This window comes from Panthera leo, chromosome B4 (assembly GCF_018350215.1).
Source record: "Panthera leo isolate Ple1 chromosome B4, P.leo_Ple1_pat1.1, whole genome shotgun sequence".
Classification (NCBI taxonomy): Eukaryota; Metazoa; Chordata; class Mammalia; order Carnivora; family Felidae; genus Panthera; species Panthera leo.
The window spans coordinates 12,045,214-12,067,748 of NC_056685.1; the positions used below are offsets into that span (position 1 = coordinate 12,045,214).

At 44.5% G+C, this 22,535-nt stretch overlaps 1 protein-coding gene across 5 annotated transcripts in view; it reads right to left on the minus strand.

Moving 5' to 3' along the window:
* Nucleotides 1–256: 256 nt before the first annotated feature.
* The window catches only part of SEPHS1 (selenophosphate synthetase 1), a 31,401-nt gene continuing 9,122 nt past the window's right edge, over nt 257–22,535 (minus strand). For 3 of the 5 annotated variants that reach the window (XM_042944914.1, XM_042944913.1, XM_042944915.1), the window contains 6 exons: nt 21,389–21,496; nt 20,008–20,162; nt 16,518–16,608; nt 14,194–14,293; nt 4,507–4,719; nt 257–2,200 (listed from right to left, as the gene is read on the minus strand). In XM_042944914.1, coding sequence (XP_042800848.1) covers nt 1,986–2,200; nt 4,507–4,719; nt 14,194–14,293; nt 16,518–16,608; nt 20,008–20,162; nt 21,389–21,496 — 882 coding nt within the window. In that variant the 3' untranslated portion in view covers nt 257–1,985. The remainder of the gene's footprint in view (nt 2,201–4,506; nt 4,720–14,193; nt 14,294–16,517; nt 16,609–20,007; nt 20,163–21,388; nt 21,497–22,535) is intronic. The other 2 variants (XM_042944916.1, XM_042944917.1) reach the window with 2 other exon arrangements.

A 22,535-nucleotide genomic window follows, 5' to 3' on the forward strand; every position in this document is an offset into this window, starting at 1 on the left:
CCACCTTTTACCAGTCCTTCCTCCTCGAGATCACGTGAATTACACGGACCTCCTTGTCCCCAGCACTTTTTCTAAACATGAATCTTTACGAAGATCTCCTCAGGTGCATAAACCGCTTAGCTCACTCCCTCTCAGTAGGCCCGCCACCAAGGAAATCATCAGCATTCAAGGCATGATCAACATTAAAAAGAATTCAGATTTAGTCATCACTGGTGTTATCAGAAAAAAAAAAAGCTCAACAGCATGTTCACCTTACTCAGAGGTTTCCAACACATTTTATTTTGCAGACCACTGGTTTGTAGCTTTTGGGGACCAACATCTGTATAAATGCCTACAAAACGTCCCATCAATGTCAGTTCCGGAGCGGCCCCTGGGGTCCCGCACACCCGCACGTATGGCTTGAGTTCCAGTCACGCCCGCGCAGCAGCGGCCCTCTGGCTCCTGGTGGAGGGCGCATCCGCGGTGAGGCCTCTTCCGGGGGCGTCCTCTCCCGAGGGTCGGTTTCCTTTGGCAAGAGGAGGGTCTGTTCTCACGGCTTTGGTGCCTGCAAGCAGGAGGCATTCAGAAACTCGCAGGGACGGGGGTGCTTTATTCTCTTAGGCAGACACTTGAGCCACCGGAGCACTCGTGTGCTTAATGACAGCGATCCCCTCCTTACTGTTTGGTGGGTTAAGACAGAAGGAAGCCTCTGTTTTTAAGTAACACAGAGAAACACCTTTTTGGATCGCCTATTTGTTCTAGAACTACAAAATTTAATTCAAGAAAATATAGGTCCCGTGAAAGACTTAAAAGTTTTATAAAACTAAAATCTAGTTTTCCCCGATAAATTGTACTTTTAGCCAAAACCCTCCCAACACTTCTAAAATAATACTAAAGGGGGCATCTGATTATACAAGAGCATTAAAAAAAAAATTAAATATTTATTTGAATAACAAGTTTAAGTTCGAGCTGCGATGTTGGCAATGCAGATTTTTAACACAGATCACAAAAAGCGTGCACAAAAATGGACTGGCACCAAGGACAAAATAATGCTGAGAATTAGGCTAAATAACTGCTGATTTTAAGAAAACAAGAGGCCTGAATCACTATACAAAATATAAAATGTATTAAACACTACCATCCACAGAACAGTCTTTATTATGGATTATATTTAAAAATTATTTGTGTAGTTACTTATATATTGAATTGTAAATGAGTATTATACACGAACCCCCTTTCGGAGGGCAATTCCTTGTTGCACTATAGAACATCTAGTTACATCGCAAAAAGTATCTTTTTTTGCTGTCGATAAAAGAAAACAGTTAATGGTATTACTGCAAATATTAGGAAGGCTACAAAAAAAGAAATTAGATTTCTTTCTTGTCTTCAAAGTGCTTTCCATGCAGAGTTCAGCACTTGCCTCGTTTAACTGAATGCGCTATTGGGAAAATGTCCTGGGTCAAAGAGATGTTCTCGAATGAGGACACCGGGCTTTACAAAGGAAAGACTGGAAGGAATCAAGCGACCCTCTCACTACCGGGCTACCATTGTGTCACTTACCAATTCCATCTTTCCAGAATCCCATTCAAGACACTTTAAAAAAAGACCAGACCGGGAACGATAAATACACACAAAATGAAAAGACACCAACTGCTATCTGACCCCACGACTGGTAATGTCTGTGCTACGTGAAAGCACCTTTAAAAAGAGCCTATGCGGCAAGAGATAAGTGTCTAAAGATTCAAAATGAATCAACAGTATTGGATAACAATATAATTCTCAACTCAGAAGCTGCCTCAAGATTAGGTGCATCTTCAGTTAATGTAACAGGAAAAAAAGGCAATGGATTTTATTTTATTAATTGCATCCACTCACAAATCGACCTAAGGTCACCAGATGTGTAGACACAATGAAATTTTTGTTGTTGTTTATAGTCTTTAATTGAAATGATGAAAAAGGAAATAGATCTATTTAAAAACAAAACCAAATAGCTAGTTGGGTCTAGATTAAGAGGTGGCCCCCGGGGTGGGGTTCACGTTCTGAGTGGCCACCTGTGGTGCGACTTCGATGATCCGGGGCTTGTCTATGATTCTGGCTGTGCGGTTGCCCTTCTCTACGATCCCAATAATCCATGCTTGGTGACCTTCCCCGTATTTGGGAGACTTTATTTCTGCACAGAATCGAGCAGCTTGCTCTCTCGGTAAACAGATTAGGAGGCCTCCTGGCAAAGGGAAAAAAAGAAAATTATCGTCAGCTGGGATTCCTGCTGAGCAGTTTCTCTGCTACAGTCTTTCCACCTCGCTTCCGCCCAGAGGGCGGTTCGGCCAACAACTCTTTTCTGTCTCTACAAGAGCTGCCCTTTCCAGTCAATTGAGAATCCCACAGATTAAACTGCAGAGCAATTAGTGACTTCTTGGTAAGCTACTATGTTAAAAAGCACACAACCGGGGCGCCTGGATGGCTCAGTCGGTTAAGCGTCCGACTTCGGCTCAGGTCACGATCTCACAGTCTGTGAGTTCGAGCCCCTCGTTGGGCTCTGGGCTGATGGCCCAAAGCCTGGAGCCTGCTTCCGATTCTGTGTCTCCCTCTCTCTCTGCCCCTCCCCCATTCATGCTCTGTCTCTGTCTCAAAAATAAATAAAAACGTTAAAAAAAAAAAAAAAGCACACAACGAACTTTATTTAAACAGTGAAAATGAGCTAGGTGTGACTCATTTAACAGGAGTAAGGTGTCTAAGGCCTCAATAACATACGTGGGAGCTACTTTTTTCTTGCTTCGCTGAAAGAAATACTTAAAACCGAAAGACTTTTCCTTTTTTTTTTTTTTAAATTTTTTTTTTTTTTCAACGTTTTTTATTTATTTTTGGGACAGAGAGAGACAGAGCATGAACGGGGGAGGGGCAGAGAGAGAGGGAGACACAGAATCGGAAACAGGCTCCAGGCTCCGAGCCATCAGCCCAGAGCCTGACGCGGGGCTCGAACTCACGGACCGCGAGATCGTGACCTGGCTGAAGTCGGACGCCCAACCGACTGCGCCACCCAGGCGCCCCAAGACTTTTCCTTTTTGACTTATCTACGTGGATTCCTCATTTTATAAAAAGGGTTTTTTTATATACTTTTCTTTTTAACTTAAAACTTAAGATCATGAAGAGGTGTAGGCCTCAGAGTATCTGGCTCTGTCCTCTTCAAAACAGAAAAAACATAAAATATGTTACAAAAACCTTCATCAAATATAGGTCAGTAGCTCAGACAGAAAATTTTATGTATTTGTAAGTGGAACTAAACCAGGAAAAAATATGTATCTATACTTTTGCAAAAAAGTAAAAACTTCTCAACTTTGAATGAAGGAAACAAATGGAATTTGCTGGTAATATTCATTAATTCACTCAACACTTACTCCAGGCCCACCAGGTGGCATCAGTGGCCCACTGGGTGGCAGGCACCATTCTGGGCAGACATTGAACCAACAGTTTAGTTGTCCTCTTGGAATTTTTTTCTAGAAAGCGGATTTAAGTTTTTTGTTGTTTTTTTAAGGACAGGAAATTGAAGGGTCCTCTACAGAGGCTGTGGGAGGCCTACCAGCGAATTGCAAGCCCTCTTACAGAGCGGACTTGGGGCAGGGCTTTGGGGTCCTTGCCTCTGGCCGCACCCCAGAATCCTCTGGGCTAATCAGGCTTCCTGGGGGTCAGGTCTAACCACTGGTATTTTTTTGTTTTTTTAAGTTTTTGTTTATTTATTTTGAGAAAGAGAGAGAGGAGCAAACAGAGGGAAAGGGGTGGGGGGAGAGGGAGAGGGAGAGGGAGAGGGGGGGAGAGAGAGAGAGAGAGAGAGAGAGAGAGAGAGAGAGAGAGAGAGAATCTCAAGCAGGCTCCACACTGTCAGTGCAGAGGCTGATGTGGGGCTCAAACCCATGAATTGTATGATCACGACCTGAGCCAAAACTGAGTCAGATGCTTAACTGAACACCCCCGGGACCCGTACACATGGGTATTTTTAAATCCCCAGATGATCTGACCCTGTTGTCAGAGTAACTCCTGAGTTAGCAAGAAAACAGAAATAACAAAAGCCGAAAAAAGACAGAGGCTATATGGGGATGAAACGCAAGAGTCAAGTTAAGGGGCACTGTGGAGACACAATATACTATCTCATTCCCGAAATTGCAATTTTAGACTTTTTCTTCAAGGAAAAAACATAACCTGTTCACTGTAACCTATAGGTATCACAGTTAATTCAAATGCTAAGTTTCCAATGAAAGCTGAGTAATGACTCCTTTTCCCCATATTCTCCCTTCCTTCCATCCTGTCACCAAACAGAAACACTGAAATTTAACACTGCTCTCTATCACACACAGAATGGCAGGGCACCCGTGGGGCCTGAGAACATTCGTGCTAAGAAGGCCAAGGTTATCTACCAGCACTGACCTCACACAGTTTGGGGTCATGCTCAAGTACCTGGCTGCTTCCTTGTCAGAGAAATTTCCATTAGCCTCACTAGCTTAGTCCTCAGATCTGGGCCCAGGATCCTTGTACCTGATGTCTCCGGGCAGGTCCCATGCATGAGGCCGAACATGTTTCCACAGGCCTTGCTCACGGCAGCCATCTTGGCCAGGACGGGAAGGTTGTGAATCACAAAGGACACCTCATTCCTCTGCTGCTTGGCCAGGTTCTGCGCGTGGCCCAAAATTCCAAAGCCCGTGATGTCAGTGGCAGCGTGGGCATTGAACGTGTGCATGAGACCTGCAGCTAAGAGAGGACAGAGGACCCATTTATTACCTGGTGAAATAAATGAAGACTGAGGAGAAAAAAACCCACCTCATCTCAAAATTTTAAACAAACTTTGATCTCAAAATTCCTAATTCGTCAGGGCAATGACATACAGGGATAATGAAAAAGTAATCTGTCAAAAACACCCATTTTTTAAAAAAATGCTTGTTTATTTTTGAAAGGGAGGGAGATGGAGAATCCGTAGCAGGCTCCAGGCTCTGAGCAGTCAGCACAGAGCCTGACTCAGGGCTCGACCTCACAGACTGGGAGATCATGACCTGAGCCAAAGTCGGACACTTAACCGACTGAGCCCCCGGGGGCCCCTGAGAGGTGATTTCTTATCCTACTTGAACCATTTAGAACTATCAGCAGCTTCAGTCCGCAGTAATTCTCCAGTGAACAAACAAAGAATGGTTAGCTCAACAAAAGGCAAAACAGCCTACACCATCCTCAAGTCAACAAGACTTAAGATGGACCTAAATTCAAGGCATTCTCACTGTAAGTGCGTTGCCTAAACTAAGGTTAATTTTTGAATTAAAAAAAAAAAAGTTTCAAAGTACTTATAGGTTTGGAGAAAAGTGAGCAGAAAGTACTGGAGTTTCCTATATACTCCCTGCCCCCCTTCTCTTATTAACATCTGGCATTGGTGATACATTTGATACACGTGATGAGCTGTTACTGACACATTATTATGAACTGAAGTTCATTCACCTTGGGGCTCACTCTTGATGTTGTAGTGGATGTGTTCACCCATGTCTGACATGTATCCATCATCAGTATCACACAGAGTAGTTTCACTGCCCTAAAAATCCTGTGCTCCACCTGTTCATCCCACCCCTCCCCCCAGCTCCTGACAACCACTGCTCTTTTTACCGTCTCCACAGTTTTGCCTTTTCCAGAATGCTAGATTTGGAATCGTAAGAGTATCTGGTCTTTTCAGATGGTCTTCTCACTCAGAAATATGCTTTTGAGTTTCCACCATGCCTTTTATGGCTGGATAGCTCATTTTATATTCTAAAAATGTTTATTTATTTTGAGAGAGAGAGGGAGCATGAGCAGAGGAAGAGCAGAGGAGAATCCCAAGCAGGCTCCACGCTGTCAACACAAAACCTCATGAGGGGCTCGATCCCACAAACCGTGAGATCATGACCTGAGCCGGAATCAAGAGTTGGATGCTCAACTGAGTTGACTTTTATAAAAAGATCTGTGTCTAGGTTCACTTCCTGCCTGTAAATGTCCAGCCGTTCCAGTACGTTCTGTTGAAAAGATGATCCTTTCTCCACTGAATTGTCCCTTCTCCTTTGTCAAAGATCAAACGATATACGTTTGGGCCCATTTCTGGCCTCTGCCTTCTGTCCCACTGATGTCCTCGTCCACCATTACCGGCATCACACTGCGGTGACCACTGTAACTACACCGTCTTGAAGCTGGGTGGTGTCAGTCCTCCAAATGCTCCCCTTCAGCACTGTGTCGGCTGTCCCAGGGGTCTTCTGCTCTTCCATCCAAACTCAGAATCGGTTTGTCAATATCCACAAAATAACTGGCTAGGATTACGAATGGGACTGCATTGCGCTGAGTTCCATTCACACATCAAGTTGGGAAGGCCTGACACCTTGATGATAGAGTCTTTCTATCTCTGTACCTGGAACACTTCTCCATTTCTTTGTATCTTCTTTGACTTCTGTCATCAGTTTTATAGTTTTCCTCATACACAGCGTGCACGTCCTTTGTGAGATTCATACTGAAGTAGTTCATTTGGGGGGGAGTAACTGAAGGTCTAATTTTTAAAAGTTAAATGCTTCTCATGACATGAAATACACTCCATGTTTACAGGAGTACTCTGGAGTGAATGTGTTTTTTGGTACATTTTCTTTTTAGACAAAGATCTCTTTTACCTAAGCGCATTCGCAACAACAGAGGTGGAGAGAGTTTCTAGTCCATCACGGTGGTTAAGCAACTAGACATCCATTCTATTAACACGCCTGGGCAGGGCAGGGCAGCAGGCAGCCAATGACATTTAATATAAGCAAAGACGTGCAGTTTAGCAGCTCTTCCCAGTGCCATCTTGGATGAGCTCAGAGGACACAGTGAACCCCAGTCAGTAATCAGGGTTCCATTTTTACTGATCACCATTTTGTCCCTGCATAGGGAATTACTGTTGCGAATTTTACTATGGGAATTTCAATGAATCACGATGAACTCCTTCCTGTGCAGCCAACACAACCCAGCTTCAACCACTACCACCTTTCTGCTGGGGTCTTACCTATTCCGGCCTACTCGTTGGGGGATATGGGTGGGGTGGGTAACTTTAAAGCAAACCCCAGTCATATTACCTCACCTGTAAACATTTCAGTATGTAATTCTAAAAGATTAAAAAAAAAGGGGGTGCCCTGGCTGGCTCAGTAGGTTACACACTTCTGACTCCCGATTTCTGCTCAAGTCACAATCTCAGTTTGTGGGATTAAGCCCTGCACTGGGCTCTGTGCTGATAGCGTGGAGCCTGCTTGGGATCCTCTCAGGCCTTGCTCTGCCCTTCGCCTACTCATGCTCCCTCTCTCCCTCCCAAAAAAATAAATGTTAACAATTTTTTAAAAACATAAATAAAAGGTTTTAAAAAATTTAACTACAATACCATTATCATTCCAACACAATATTGCACGTTAACAGATTTCTCCTAAACCTCTTAATATTTAAGAGTTTCCTCTTTTTCTCCCCCTTGCCATTTGTTTGTTGTGGAGACAGAGTCACTTTTTCTGTGGAAGTTCCTGCATTCTGGATTTGGCCGTCTTCCCTGATGATGACAGGTTCTACCGTATTGGTAGCCAGGTCCAAGGCATGATGAGATTCAAGCTCAGTTTCTCTGATGGGGGGGTGGGGGGCATTTATCACCTCCCCACGAACCTTTCACCTAATGGTTTTTAGCAGCCACTGATGTTTGTTGAGGTTCGTTAAACCAAGGGCGCAGCAAAAATGGCAAATGTGTGATTCATTCTTCCAGCATTTATTAGAAGTGACTCTTCTAAAGAATTTAAAAAACAATTTATTTGGATCTCCCCAAATACCACCCGTATAAGAAAGGTAAAATGTGTGACTGAATCCTTTATTTTCATAATGCATGGTTGGTGCTCTAGCAACTTCCAAAGGTGGGCAAGAAGTTTCAACTCTCATTATGATTTCCTTGGTTTTTAGACGCTTGATATGCTTCAGCTGACTTCCGTCACTCTTCCTTTTGATATTCAAACTGCCCCCTTTCCAGTCTGACTGGTGGGGTCAGCTCTTCCAGTTCTGGTGCAGTGACAGGACCCCATTAGCTGTTGAGGGCTCCATTACTTTCAGGCACAGGAGGTCCCGAGCTTATCTTCTGCATTTCCTTTCCCAGAGTTGAAATCAGTCATTTCCCCAAGGAGTCCTGGCACTTTTTCATGGGAAATGTTAATTTTCAGATCACAATCTGGGCACTAGGAGTTCATTACTATTGGGTTATCACTGCTCCTAGGCCTTTTCAATTGGCTTGGAAATAAGTATTTTTAGGGGAAAAAAAACAACATCCTGAGTTCATACTGTTAATTCCAAAGTAAAGATTATAGTTTATTTTTAATGTTTATTTATTTTGAGAGAGAGAGAGAGAGAGAGAAAACACGAACTAGTGGGGGAGGGGCCGAGAAAGAGGGAGAGAGAATCCCAAGCAGGATCTGCGCTGTCAGCACAGAGCCTGACACGGGGCTCAAACTCACAAACTGTGAGATCATGACCTGAGCCAAATCAAGTTGAACGCTTAACTGACTGAGCCACCAGGTGCCCCAAGATTACAGTTTATAACTCTGCTTCTTTGGACTTATTTCTTTTTATTCTTAAAATTTGTTCCCAACTATACTTACTTATTTTATCATACCATACCAATATTTTCATCAACACAAACCCACTGAATACAATGACACATCTTTGTGGGTTTTTGTCCTGAGGCTGTACATTGAAAATACCAGGCTCAGAGTGATTTGAAATAATTCTTCCCCACGCGGTTTTGTGACTTCCTTAACTTGATATATATTAGGCAATTTTTTTTTCAATGTTTTTAATGTTTGTTTATCTTTGAGAGAGACACAGAGCGTGAGTGGGGGAGGGACAGAGAGAGAGACACACACACACACAGAATCCGAAGGAGGCTCCAGGCTCCGAGCTGTCAGCACAGAGCCCGATGTGGGGCTCAAACCCACGAACCGTGAGATCATGACCTGAGCCGAAGCTGGCCGCCCAACTGACTGAGCCACCCAGGCGCTCCTCTATCAGACAAGTCAAAAAAAGAGGTAGCTTCCAAGAATAAAGACCTTTCAGTCCTTTTAGTGGCTGTACAGTATTCCATGGTAAGCACACAGACTACATCACTCAGTAACCTACTGATGGACATTTGAGGTGTTTCCTCCGTTTGAAATTGCAAACGGGCTTCAACGAATAATAGCCTTGCACACACGTCATTCCATAGGTCACAGAGGCAGGACCGCAGAGTCAAAATAAATGTACATGTAATTTTGCTAGGTATGACCAAATGCTCCTCCATAAGTTTCTGCCATATTGTATTCCTCCCAACAATGTACAAAAAGTAAGGACTGGGAATCTTAAATGCTCAAATACAAGCAAACTGAAAAAGCATACAAATAAAAATCTGTAAAAATCACTTTCTTACTGTTTAATGACTTAATTTGAAGGACCAAAAAAGAAAAAAGAAAAAAGGAGAAAGACTCCTTAAACAGTTTGACACACGACCAGAGAAACACAAACGAAAAGTCTTGGTTGTAAGTGAGGAGAGCAACTGAGGACAAAGAATTAAATAATTACAATTTGACTTTGGAATAGAGCCAAAGAAATATTCCTGGAACACAGACAACTAACTACGGAAAACCTTGACTCCCCCACTCCCTGCAAATTCACGAGTGGGCAAAAGGTAAATTAGTTATGTTATATTTCTGGTAGATCATCCAAGGCATTAAAAATTATGTGTTCTATGATGAGATAATGTGGGAAAAAAAGAATTCGGTAATGTTAAGTAAATAAAAACACATTCCAAATACAAGTGAAATGTATGACAACCACTAGTTGAAAACACGAACAATAAAACAGTAAACCACCAACCAATGATAGAAAAAAACCCTGCAAGAAAACATAAATATATTAACAAAAGCTGTCTTGGGTGGTGGGACCAGGGACGATGTTTCTTCTCTCCTTTTTTCATTTTCTAAAAACTTCTGTAATGAGCATATCATTTTTTTATAGTAAAAAATACATATAAAATAAATGGAAAAATATATTACAGAAAAAATTTAAATGTGGCAGGTCATTATGAACCGTGGCGTACAAGCACCCTCAGAAGCTACGAGCACCATCTAGAAACGCCGAGGCAGCACTGACCTCTTACACGTATGGACCAGAAGCCCGGGCTGAGGAAGTTCTCTGCAGGAACCCGAATGCCCACTAGCAGCAGTCAGGGTAAGTCAGCGACAGAGTGGACAATCGTACAGCGATGAAAATGAATTAAGTACAACTATATACACCAGGAATAACACTCAGGAGTGTTAAATGTGCACAAGACAGCAAGAAAAAGAGAAGAGGTATGATTCAGTGAAGCAAAAAATGAAAAAAACCCAACTAACTGCTTAAAGCTACAAGTCTTTGTGATAAAAAGATTTAAAAATACATGAGGGGGTGCCTGGGTGGCTCAGTCAGTTGGACATGTGACTCTTGATTTTGATCATGATCCCAGGGTTATGGGATTTAGCCCCAAGTCGGGCTCTGCACTGAGCATGAAGCCTGCTTAAGATTCTCTCTCCCTCTCTTGCTCTAAGATTAATAATAATAATAATAACAAAAGCAAAATACATGAGAATAAACATGGGATTCAGGGCAGGAGCTGCCCCTGCACAGGAATCTAGGAGCAGAATGTGGGAGGGACACCTCTGGGCTTCCAAGACCACGTTGTTTCTCATACGAGACGGTGGGCACATGGGTGTTGTTCTCCTAAGCCCTGCACATATTTCATAGAATTCTTTTGCATCAACTGGACATCTCATAAAATTTTTTTTAATGTTTATTTTTGAGAGAAAGCCTGTGTGTGTGTGTGTGTGTGTGTGTGTGTGTGTGCACACACGCGCATGAACGAAGTAGGGGCAGAGATCAGAGGGACAGAGAGGATCTGAAGCAGGCTCTGTGCTGACAGCTAAGAGCCTGATGTGGGGCTCAAACTCACTAACTGCGAGATCATGAACTGAGCCAAAGTCAGATGCTCAATCCACTGAGCCACCCAGGTGCCCCAACATCTCATAAAAAATTGTAATTTAAGGAAGGAGAGAATGGCAAATGTTGGAAAAAAATAATCTGTTTTCACAGTTTTGTAAGTTACATTATTTATTTATTTAAATGGTTATTTTTGAGAGAGAGAGAGGGAGGGAGAGGGAGGGAGGGAGGGAGGGAGGGAGGGAGAGGGAGAGGGAGAGGGAGAGGGAGAGAGAGAGAGAGAGAGAGAGAGAATGAGCAGGGAAGGGGCAGAGAGAGGGAGGGGGACAGAGGATCCAAAGCCGACTGTGAGCTGTCAGCACAGAGCCCAATGCAGGGCTCAGACTCACGAACTGCGAGATAATGACCTGAGCCAAAGTTGGATGTTCAGCCAACTGAGCCACCCAGGTGCCCCAAGTTCATCAATTTTTAAGACAGAGAGAAAGAGAGAGTACGCCCATGCATGCGAGCTGGGGAGGGGCAGAGAGAGAATCCCAAGTGCAGGCTCCATTTCAGGAACCGTGAGATCATGACCTCGGCCGAAATCAAGAGTTGGACACTTAACTGGTCGAGCCACTCAGGCGCCCCATATTGTCACATTGTGAAGTGATTCAGAGTGTCGGAAAAGCTCTTTTAAGATCCCCTGGTCAGCCCTACCATTTCTTCTTTTTTCAATAACTGAAGAGTTCATTGGCTTAAGTATCATATCCGTTTGGTGCAGTCATTTGGGGGAAACTGAAGGATTGAGGGGAGAGGACAAAGAAAGTATGTTCAAATTTTTTTTTTCTTTTTTTTCAACTTTTTTTTTTTTTTTATTTATTTATTTTTGAGACAGAGAGAGACAGAGCATGAACGGGGGAGGGGCAGAGAGAGAGGGAGACACAGAATCGGAAACAGGCTCCAGGCTCCGAGCCATCAGCCCAGAGCCTGACGCGGGGCTCGAACTCACGGACCGCGAGATCGTGACCTGGCTGAAGTCGGATGCTTAACTGACCGCGCCACCCAGGCGCCCTAAGAAAGTATGTTCAAATCTGTTTCTGACTGCTTGCTCAGGGAACTCGAAGAACCGAATGAAGAGTGACTTTTGTAAGGAAAACGTTTTTCAATTTCATCTTCCAAGTTCCCGGACAGGATGCCCCACAACCCACGTCCTTACAGCGTGAAATTAATGAGGAGAAAGAACACCGGTATTTCCAGAAAAAAACTGTCTAAATTTCCATCACTGCCTTACGTTGATGGAATTTGTGGTACTGGAGAAAGCAATTTCGGAGACAGACAGATCTGGGTTTGAGAACAGCATCTGCCTGTACTTACGTACTTCCTTTCGGCCAAAGGGGAGAAATAGGATCCAATTCACAGAATTATGAAAAGGAAAATATCCATGAAGTACCAAAAAGAAAGCTAGCAGGTGGCAAAGTTAGCTCATTCGATGTAACGAGTACCCACAGTGTGCCCCGCGTTCTTCTCCGCGCTGGGGACACCATGGCAAACAAAACAAACAAAACTCTGCCCTCTTGGAGCTGACGTTCTAAATGCTGGTTTGCTTCCAAATCATCTGCACAGATGCTTTTCTAGAAACAGTTCCTCTGGCACATCAGAGGTTAGGACTTCAAAGACTCACGAGAAGAGCTTCCTTCTTAATTATGCAATATGCCTGGTGTTTTCTATCTGCATATGAAAGGCAGGAAAAGGGGAGAATATGATGCTTCAACTCTATGAGAAGTAATTCCCTCAGCAAGCCTTGCTGCTTCCAGGAAGGAGAATTCTGCTTCTGGAACTTTCCTGGTTTATTTTATTAATTTTTTTTTCTTTTTTCCTTTTTTTTTTTTTTTACCATTTATTTGTTTTTGAGAGACAAAGAGGGACAAGAGACAGAGCATGAGAAGAGGGGCAGAGAGAGAGAGAGAGAGAGAGAGAGAGAGACAGACAGACAGACAGAATCCAAAGCAGGCTCCAGGCTCTGAGCTGTCAGCACAGAGCCCGACACGGGGCTCGAACTCACAAACCATGAGATCATGACCTGAGCCAAAGTCGGACACTTAACCGACTGAGCCACCCAGGTGCCCCTTTCCTATTTCATTTTAATCTGCTTTTAAAACTTAGTACCAAAACATTCACTCAATTACCATGCATCGAGATTGTGAAATAGCCTCAATTTCTTACTAAATTGTTCAGAAAGGAACAGACCATAATACTACAAGCATTACAAGCAGTAGTTTCAAATCCTAGGTCCCCACTGATTAGCTGTGTGACCCTGAATGAGTTAGTAGCTACCTTGTAAGGTTGTCCTAAAAATTAAACAGGAAAGTAGGTCAAGTTCCTGATACACAATAATTACTAAATAAATGGTAACCACTATTATTACATTTTATCAGTATTAGGAAGCTAGATGAGAAATAAAATGTAGAGAAAAAAATTATGACACGTCTATTCCTTTATACACACAAATGTGGGAATCAACAATGAGAACTCCTCGAAATAATAATACCTTTTTTTTTTTTTTTTTTTTTTAGAGAGCGAGAGTGCAAGCGTGAGCAGGGGAAAGGGGCAGCGGGAGAGACAGAGACAATCTTAAGCAGGCTCCATGCTCGGTGTGGAGCCAGACACGGGGCTCGACCCCACGACCCCGGGATCGTGACCTCAGCCACAGTCGAGTCAGACACCCAACAGTTGGAGCCGCTCAGGTGCCCCACTAAGCCAAATACTTTCGAAAGGATGCTACATAAATTTCACTTCCATTTAATCGGGGCACAGAGGAAGTCAATACTGCCCACAATCACAGAAATTTAGAACTAGAAGGAACAGACAGAAAATACAACTTCAACTCTTCTCTGCGCCTGGCACCGCTGTCACTGTGGGGGGATCTAAGCAAGAGGGGGACAGAGGTGCTGGCAGGGCCACAGTGCCCCGGACCCCAGGCGCAGAGAGGAAAGTGTGCTGGAGGAAAAGCTTTCGCGCCCTCACGCCCTCGTCCGATGCAATGTTTCGCCCAGTCCTCGGTCATCCGTTTTCTCGAATGCAAGTCACGTTTAAAATGCATTTCTGTCAGGAATGCACAGAGTATCTGGATTCCTGCTAGTGACCTATGACCCCAAGCCAGGGACACACAGACGGGCCTGCAGTACTGGCCGAGACCGTACGTGGCCCACGGCCTACACTGTCTGCCTTCTGGCCGATCCCGCCCCTTACCTGTTCTGTTGAGCCTGGCCATGTTCATCATTGCCTCCTGGTATGCCAACTCGACATCTTCTTGGGTGACCACCAGCTTGATCTTATTCCATTTTTCAGGCTAATGACGGGAACAGAGGTTAGGAGGAAAAGAGAGGGAAAAAATGTGATTAATCTTCTAACCACTGAAGAAGAGTGTATTTTTCCCTTTGTCATCTTCTGGCGGTTTCCCTGACCTAAATTTGTACACAGAGGTAAGTTTTCCAACTTGCTCTCGTGACTAGTGTTTCAGGGGCCCCTTCAGACAGAGAATCGTGCGATCTTTTCTGTTCTCGACCCCCAACTGCCATGGTCCAGGCCTGCAGCGTGCCGGCCACGGAAAACCAGCAGGATGCACCACGCACGCACACAGTCCCAGGTGTCCCCTGCTTCTCCTCCCCACCTCCTCTAATAAGCTGATGGCTCGCATTTTCATACAACTACACTTTTACTGACTTCACCTAAACTCTGCATCAAGCCATCTGGGTGGACAAGAGGCTACGAAGACAGCTTCGGGGCGCCTGGGTGGCTCAGTCAGTTCAGTGACCCACTCTTGGTTTTGGCTTAGGTCATGGTGTCACAGTTCTTGGGAATCGAGCCGCATCAGGCTCTGCGCTGACAGCGTGGAGCCGGCTTGGGATTTTGTCTCCCTCTCTCTGCCCCTCCCCCATTCATGCTCACATGCTCACTTGCTCTCTCTTTCTCTCAAAAATAAACTTAAAAAAAAAACAGAGAAAGAAAACAGCTTTGATTGCATGCACCCCAAGGACAGCGCTGGGTGACCACAGAGGAGATCACGAAGGTCAGGGGAAAAGAGGCTTCCTTTTTTCCACAGTCTGATTTCCAAAGAATCTAGCATCACGATGTGGGTTCGTGACATACTGCCATTACGCTCCATTAGCGGCCATCATTCAGGCATTCGTTGTCTTTAATAATATCCGACCATCTACCACCCAACGCAGTAACTGAAGTCCATCCCTGTGATCCTCCCTTGGCCCACAGCTCCCTGTCCTCCCCCAGAGGTAACAACCTCATTCTCCTGCCACACAAAGTAGGGTTCTCATACACACAGGCGCCAGGACAATATACCCTTGGGTTGCTTCTGACCTTCGTGAAAGGGTATTAGGCTGCTACATGACCTTCACATCTTGCTTTTTTCAATTTTGAGCATTAAAAAAAGGACAGGTGGTGTCAGATTGGGGGTAGGGAGCAGGGTCCCAAACCCTTCATCTTTCAGGCTCCTTTGCCTCACCTACTACCAGTAACCTTGTTGAATTACTCAGACCTGGGTGGTCCTATGGAAAGTCACTGTGGATTGCTGGCCTGTGATGGCTTTCCAATCCGATGTACAGGTGATCATACCTGATGGGAAACCTCCCCTCATCACAGGACGGAAGGGAAAAATAACTAAAGAATGTTGCTTAGAGATTTTCTGTACTCTGCTGTATTGAGCAAGATATACCTGGCTGATAAAATTATTATTCCTGTTCAACTGTTTCTCAGGAATGGTAGTTCAGATGACAGTTGCAGAAACGAAAAGCATCATGTTATGTGAGACTATGCCACAACTGGACTCATTCTTGAATTGTTATGGCAAGGAGAAAATCCTAAATGAAGTATGATTATAGCTCAGCGGAAAAGTGACTCGGAATAAATAACTTCATATTCTAGATGCTTCCTCCATGAGATAAATATTTATCAATATGTTATGAGTTACTAATTATAACTCATTATAATTATAACTTATTATAACTATATTTAGTTATAACTAAATATAACTCATTTATATAAAATAAATAAAACAACCAGAAACCTCAAGACTAAAATAATCTGTCAATAACTGTGCCCGTATTTCTACCCCAAACACTACACTTTCTGTACACTCTCCTTTTGTTAGTGATGCTTAAGACACAAAAGATAAAGCATTTAATACGCGTAACTCTGTCTTTAACATAGGACGACGGACAGTTCCTAGAATTTCTGTAAGGATGTGGCTGATAACACTTCCCGGCAGTGCGACTATTTCGAGAAGACAGAATGAAGACGTGTGGCAGATCTGCGATGTGTGCAAACACGTGCAAGGGGACGGGCTTACTTCCGGACGAGACGTGGTGCTCGCTCTGGACCAGACACCCCTTCTCGAGAAGCGAACTCCGGTGCCAGACCAGGGAGATGCGCAACCGATCGGATGTGCGAGGTGAGCGCCCTGGTCTCCAAACCAGCCGCCCCCACAAAAACTACCACGGCCCCGAACATGTGCTGCTACCCCGCCCCCCGCCCACGATGGCAAGCAGCGGTTCACTCACGATATCCAGCCACTGGTGCACGGCCACGGCCACCTGCGTCCCCAGGGGCTTCGTCAGCACAAGCACGTCCCCCGGTACTGCGTTATCTGGCCTGGAGAAGAGAACAAGGCAGGTTCCAGTCAGGGGCACAGAAGAGACAGACGCACTATCAGCAGAACAGGAGCAAGAAGAGGCTGGTAAAAACTATCTGTGCTTACTTAAATTTAAGCCAAACACCATCAGCGGAGGAGAACCCTCAGCTTAGTGCTGAGGCTGCCGCTGGACCAGAAGCACTGACAGAACTGAGGAGCGTGCCATCACCCACAGGTCCCCCCACCCCCGAGAAGCGTCTGAAGAAGCAAATCACTTAGCCTTCAGCCCCACTTGTGTGCGAAGATTCTCAGTACAGACCCACCGTGGTTCTGGGGCAACCAGACTTCTGACACCAGGGCTGTTTTTCACAAGCACTTACGAGGTAGAGACACAGTGGGATGTGGCTCAAATCTGCGAGTCTAACATTTAGGCCATTTCAGCAAAGTTCTCAAACTCAGACTGTTCAACAGTAAGTTTCCTACCCGGCCCCAGACAGAATCCTTGGTTGTTCCTGGTCTGTTTTTGTTTTTTTTAAATGTATAAACTTCTCTCTCTCTAAGTTTATCTAGAGAGTGAGAGCATACACACACACACACACACACACACACACACACGTGAGCAAGCGGGGGAGGGGCGGAAAGAGAGAGCCCAGCAGGCTCTGTGCTGTCAGCATGGAACCCGATGCAGGGCTTAAACTCACAAACCGTGAGATCATGACCTGAGCTGAAATCAAGAGTCCGACGCATAACGGACTGAGCCACCCCAGCATCCCTGGAGGTTCCCCCTCAAAGAGGGAAGGCAAACACTGACAACACGAGGACCGATCCCCAAGCCACACTCCTATTATGCTGCATCATCACTACAGGAGGCACCTGTGTCTTCCTGGCCACCCAGCTGCTCTATCCTCCGATGGCAGATGACGCACTCCCTCACCCACATCAATTACAACGCCCGGGGCACAGACTTCAAGTCAACAAATAACTCCCCGACTCATCCTATGTCTCTATCCGCTGTTAGGTTTGAAAAATGTTAACTCTATTAACAGTTTACAAGAAACTCATTTTCCAAAAACTAGACCGTAAGACATAAAAGTCTTCAGCTCTGACTCAACCACACTTCAATGCTTATACGGTCTTGCACATCACAGGTTATGTGTAACCCATAAAAATTACTATCAACAAGTTACATGCAATAAAACTGACAGGTCATTTTTAAGTTTACGGGCACTATCTTATGAAATATAATCATGTGTATACGCTCATTCCTATTTTACAAGCTAAACGTACATACTGTTGACCAAAAAAAAATCCACCGAAGCTTGTTTTATTATTTTTCCTTTCTAATTGTTGCAATTGCTAAGTGCTTTTTCTACCAAAAAGCTGAAATGTGTGAGGCAGATAGACTTTCAGGGTCTTCTGTCCTCTCTATGTGGCAAGTTTGAGAACCGCCCACATAAAAGAGAGGAAAACGAAACTCTGATGTAAGTAAAAGGCAAGACCCTTCGCACAAAAGCTGTCAGATAATGTGTCTAAAAGGAGCTCCAAACAATCAAAAACCGGGCAAAAGACACGAATATATGAAAAACACGCTCAACTTTACTCACGAAGAAGTAAGGTTTAGGCCACCAAAGTGACTGGCAAAGAACAAGAGGTCTGTTACCAACACGTGGCCTTCCCATTCGCTGCTGCCAGAGCCTCTCTGAAGGGCAGCCTGGAGACACCCAGTGCAGATACTCTGCACACACACTGGACCCAGCAATTCTACTATGAAATATTTCTTACCGAGAGCCACACTCATGCAAAACGATCGGTGTGCAAGGGTACGCACCGAAGTACTATTTATAATGTCAAAATAATTGAAAATAATCTAAATGTCCACAGTAAATTGGTTAAAAATTGGAAAAAGTGGTTGCCCAGTCCAGGAAGGGAAACTGGTGACAAGGAATGGGGGAGGGACTCTGCATTGTAGATCTTTCTGGATCTTTTGAATTCTGAACCGTGCGGACACAGTGCCTCATAGTATTTACTCATAAAAAAGGGTAAACGAATGGAGTTTCGAATCCTTCAGAAAATGGGGCACGGTGGCTTTTCTTAACAAGACGTCAAACGTGAAAAGTTAACAACTTGTATTAAGAGAGAATCTTTCAAAAAGAGAGAGAAAGAGGGGCGCCTGGGTGGCTCAGTCGGTTAAGTGTCCGACTTGGGCTCAGGTCATGATCTCGCGGTTTGTGAGTTCGAGCCCGCATTGGGCTCTGTGCTGATGGCTCAGAGCCTGGAGCCTGCTTCCGATTCTGTGTCTCCCTCTCTCTCTGCCCCTCCCCCGTTCATGCTCTGTCCCTCTCTGTCTCAAAAATAAATAAACGTTAAAAAAAAATTTTTTTTAAAAGAGAGAAGGGGAGAGAATCTTTCCCAAGATCCAGAAAAGGCCAGAAAACACAGGAAAAGATGCTTGCGTTATTACTACCGAGGAAATGCCCATTTCACTCAGGGCTGTGTCACCTCCCACCCGCTAGGACGGCTGCCATCAAACATGCAGAAAAGAACCAGGACTGGTGAGGACACGGACGTTCTCCCACGATACACAGTTACCACAGGACCCAGTAGTTCTTAGGTATATACCCGTGGGACAGGGAATGTACGTCCACGCAAAAGTTCACAGCAACATCATTCGTTAACACATCCATCAACTGTGAACACACCCATGTCTAAAATGGGCAAATTCACAAAACAGAAAGTACATTACTGGTTTCCAGGACGGGGGGGTGGGAGGGAATTGACAGTGACCACTAATAGATACAGGGTTTCTTTCGGGGGCGACCAAAACGTTCTGGTATTGGACAGCAGTGATGGACGCACAACCTTGTGAATGTGAAAAACCAACGAAGTGCATACTTTAAAAAAGTTTAATTTTACGTGGTATGAAATTTTGTTAAATAAATTGTACCTTAATGAATAAAATCTAGGGGGTGCCTGGCTGGCTCAGTCACAAGAGTGAGTGACTCTTGATCTCGGGGTCACAAGTTAGAGCCCCAGGTCGGGTGCAGAGATTACTTAAACAAATACGTATTTTAAAAAATCCAGAATTTTTAATAAACAGGAATAAAGCACTGATGCATGCTACAAAATGATGAACCCTAAAACCATCACGCTAATATTATGTGAAGTCACAGAAGGCAGAAGGGGAGCAGGGGCAATGTGATGGACATTGAAGGAGGGCAGGTTTCCAGCTGGGGTGACAAAACGTCCTAGCTCAACTCTGGTGACGGATGCGTACCTCTGTGAATATACCGAAGATCACTGCTTTGTGTACTCTAAATGTGTGGATTGTATGTGATGTGAATGAGCATCTCAACAAATCTTTGCCAAAAAATGAAAAAGGGGGAAGCAGGTCAGGAGACACGAAACAAAAATCAACTTACATGATAAATTCGTTGGGCTGGCAGACGGTGGTAGCCACTCCTCCCAAAACGATCCAGGGGTTTAACACCGTCTGGCCACCCGTCACAGACGTCCCTGCCTCCTCGGCTGCGTCTTTAAAACCCTGTATAATTAGGGGCATCACTTTATCCCTTTCCTAGGGTTTAAAAGAACACAAATTAAAAGTCACATAATTCAGTTCAAAACGCAGGAAAGAGAATCCACCCTTGTAGTTTTAACAAAAGATTGCAGGGGCACCTGGGTGTGGCTCAGTCAGTTACGTGCCCGACTTCGCCTCAGGTCATGATTTCGTAGTTCCCAAGTGTGAGCGTCGGGCTCTGTGCTGACAGCTCAGAGCGTGGAGCCTGTTCAGATTCTGTGTCTCCCTCTCTCTCTCTCTCTGCCCCTCCCCCGCTGCACTCTGTCTCTCTCTCAAAAATAAATAAAAACATTAAAAAAAATTTTTTTTACATAATAAAAGATTATAAAGCCCTGAAGGAAGTCCTGGAAGCTTACAGATGGGGCAGGGAATAACAGAAAGAAATACGGAACAGTTGACATCGTAACCATTTTATCAAAAGTTAGAAGTTGTTCTAGGTTACAATGTGAATGAAGCCCAGATAACAGAGAATTAAAAACTAGAATGACTGGATACACAGGTCTGCCCTAAATCTGAGCCAGCAACTTACATGGTTCCCAAGAATTCCAAGACTAGCTTAAAAAAAAAAAAAAATTTTAATTAATTTAAAAAAAAAAGGAAAAAAAAAAAAAAAAGAACTCTAGAGCTAGCTTAATACGCATCCACATGCCCTTCTCCAGAGCCTGTTAAAGTCATGACCCAAGTGCATGTTGTGGGGGCTTTACTGCAAATAGGCAGGGCAAGACTTCTTTTGGGGAACAAAAATGATCTAAATGGAAATCCTCTCTGTGTCAACCAACAGGCACTGGCAGCAAGGCCACAGACACTGCTGAGTGAACCATGAACACACACGACACCCGTCTCTTCACCATCCACATCAGCGACCCAAGCAGCAAGCAGAGGAAGGCGGCCAGCCTCCGTGCCACAAGCCGGGGGTCTGCAGGGCGGGCCCGGTCCACACACCTGGCACGGAGGTGCTATTACTGTGGCCTAGACTTTATCAAAGCAAACAAACATGACTGTCTTGGCTTCAGTCTACCTGGAAGACAGAACGGGAAGCAGGTGGTGGAAACGAAAAGAAGAATAGGCCAGACTCTCTATTTTAATTCACGGACAGCTGCCAAAAACTAAACAGGGAGCCCGACAAGAGTAGGAAAGCTGCACTGCCTGGCCGCCTCGCTTTACAGATGAGGGACGCAGGGCTACCCGGTCAAGTGACGCCCCTGAGACGACATACTACTTACCCTGTCCGTCATCTTATTACTGATTCCAAGGAGCATCAGCATATTGTCACATTCCGTGACCCCCATCGCGTAGAGGTCGCTGAGGACATTGGCACATGCTATCCTGCCCTGGAAGAGAGGGGAGGCGTGAGCAAGGACAAGTAGGGGACTTTCCGTGTGTGCCTACAGGGCACGTCCCAGAACTCGGGGACTTTCCAGGGATGTGGTCCCCGTTCTCTGTGTCCTGCATTCAGTCACAGAGCCACGAGGTCGTTCCTTCAGTCTTTCTCACACATTCCTGCAGCAGTAATTTCCATGTTCTTTCCCGTTCTAAGATATTGGGAGAAATCTGCAATTTACGTAGATGGGGAATGGGGGTTGGGGGCACACGCTGGGGTGAGCGAGGCTGGAGCGGATGGTTCTGGGAGGAGAACTATAGAAGGAGAAAGTTTGAAAACAACAGTCCTAAAGCAATCTTGGAAACGGCCATGTATCCTAAACAGACGCTAAAAATATGTTGACTTTACTGGTTACAGAGAAGACGGTTTTTTTATAATACAGGGAGGGAGAAATTTTGGTAGCTTCTTTTCAAGGCTCTAGAAGATAAACAGGAAAAACATCTTGGTTGAGAAATCAAAAAATAGAAGAGACAAAAAAAACAAAAAAAAACCCAACCATCCAAGCTCGAAGTCAGATTGTTTTCTAAAGAAAATAAAAAGTGTTTCCAGCGAGCTATATTATTTAATAAGGGACTTCAAAATGTTTCAAAAGAAATGTGATAAGATTTTGTTCTTTTATCACCACTGGAGATTTATTAAAGAGAAGTTGTCGGGGCAGCTGGCTGGCTCAGTCAGTAGAGCATGCAACTCTTGATCTCAAAATTGTGAGTTTGATCCCCACGTTGGGTGTAGAGATGACTTAGAAATAAAATTAAAAATAAAATAAAATAACATAAATGTTAAGTTGTCACTTCTAGACAGTGAAGGAGAAAAATAACAAATTTTTCTTCTGATATAAGGACAATCAAACCCCCAAGGATTATTTCCAGCAGCTGGTTCATGGCTTGTTGAGGTTTCCTGACAACTTCCTGGCCGATCAGCAGTGAGCTTAGAAGCAGCACCAGCAAGGGCCACAGGTGTTTTGCACCTTGGGGGTGTAGAGCTGCAGC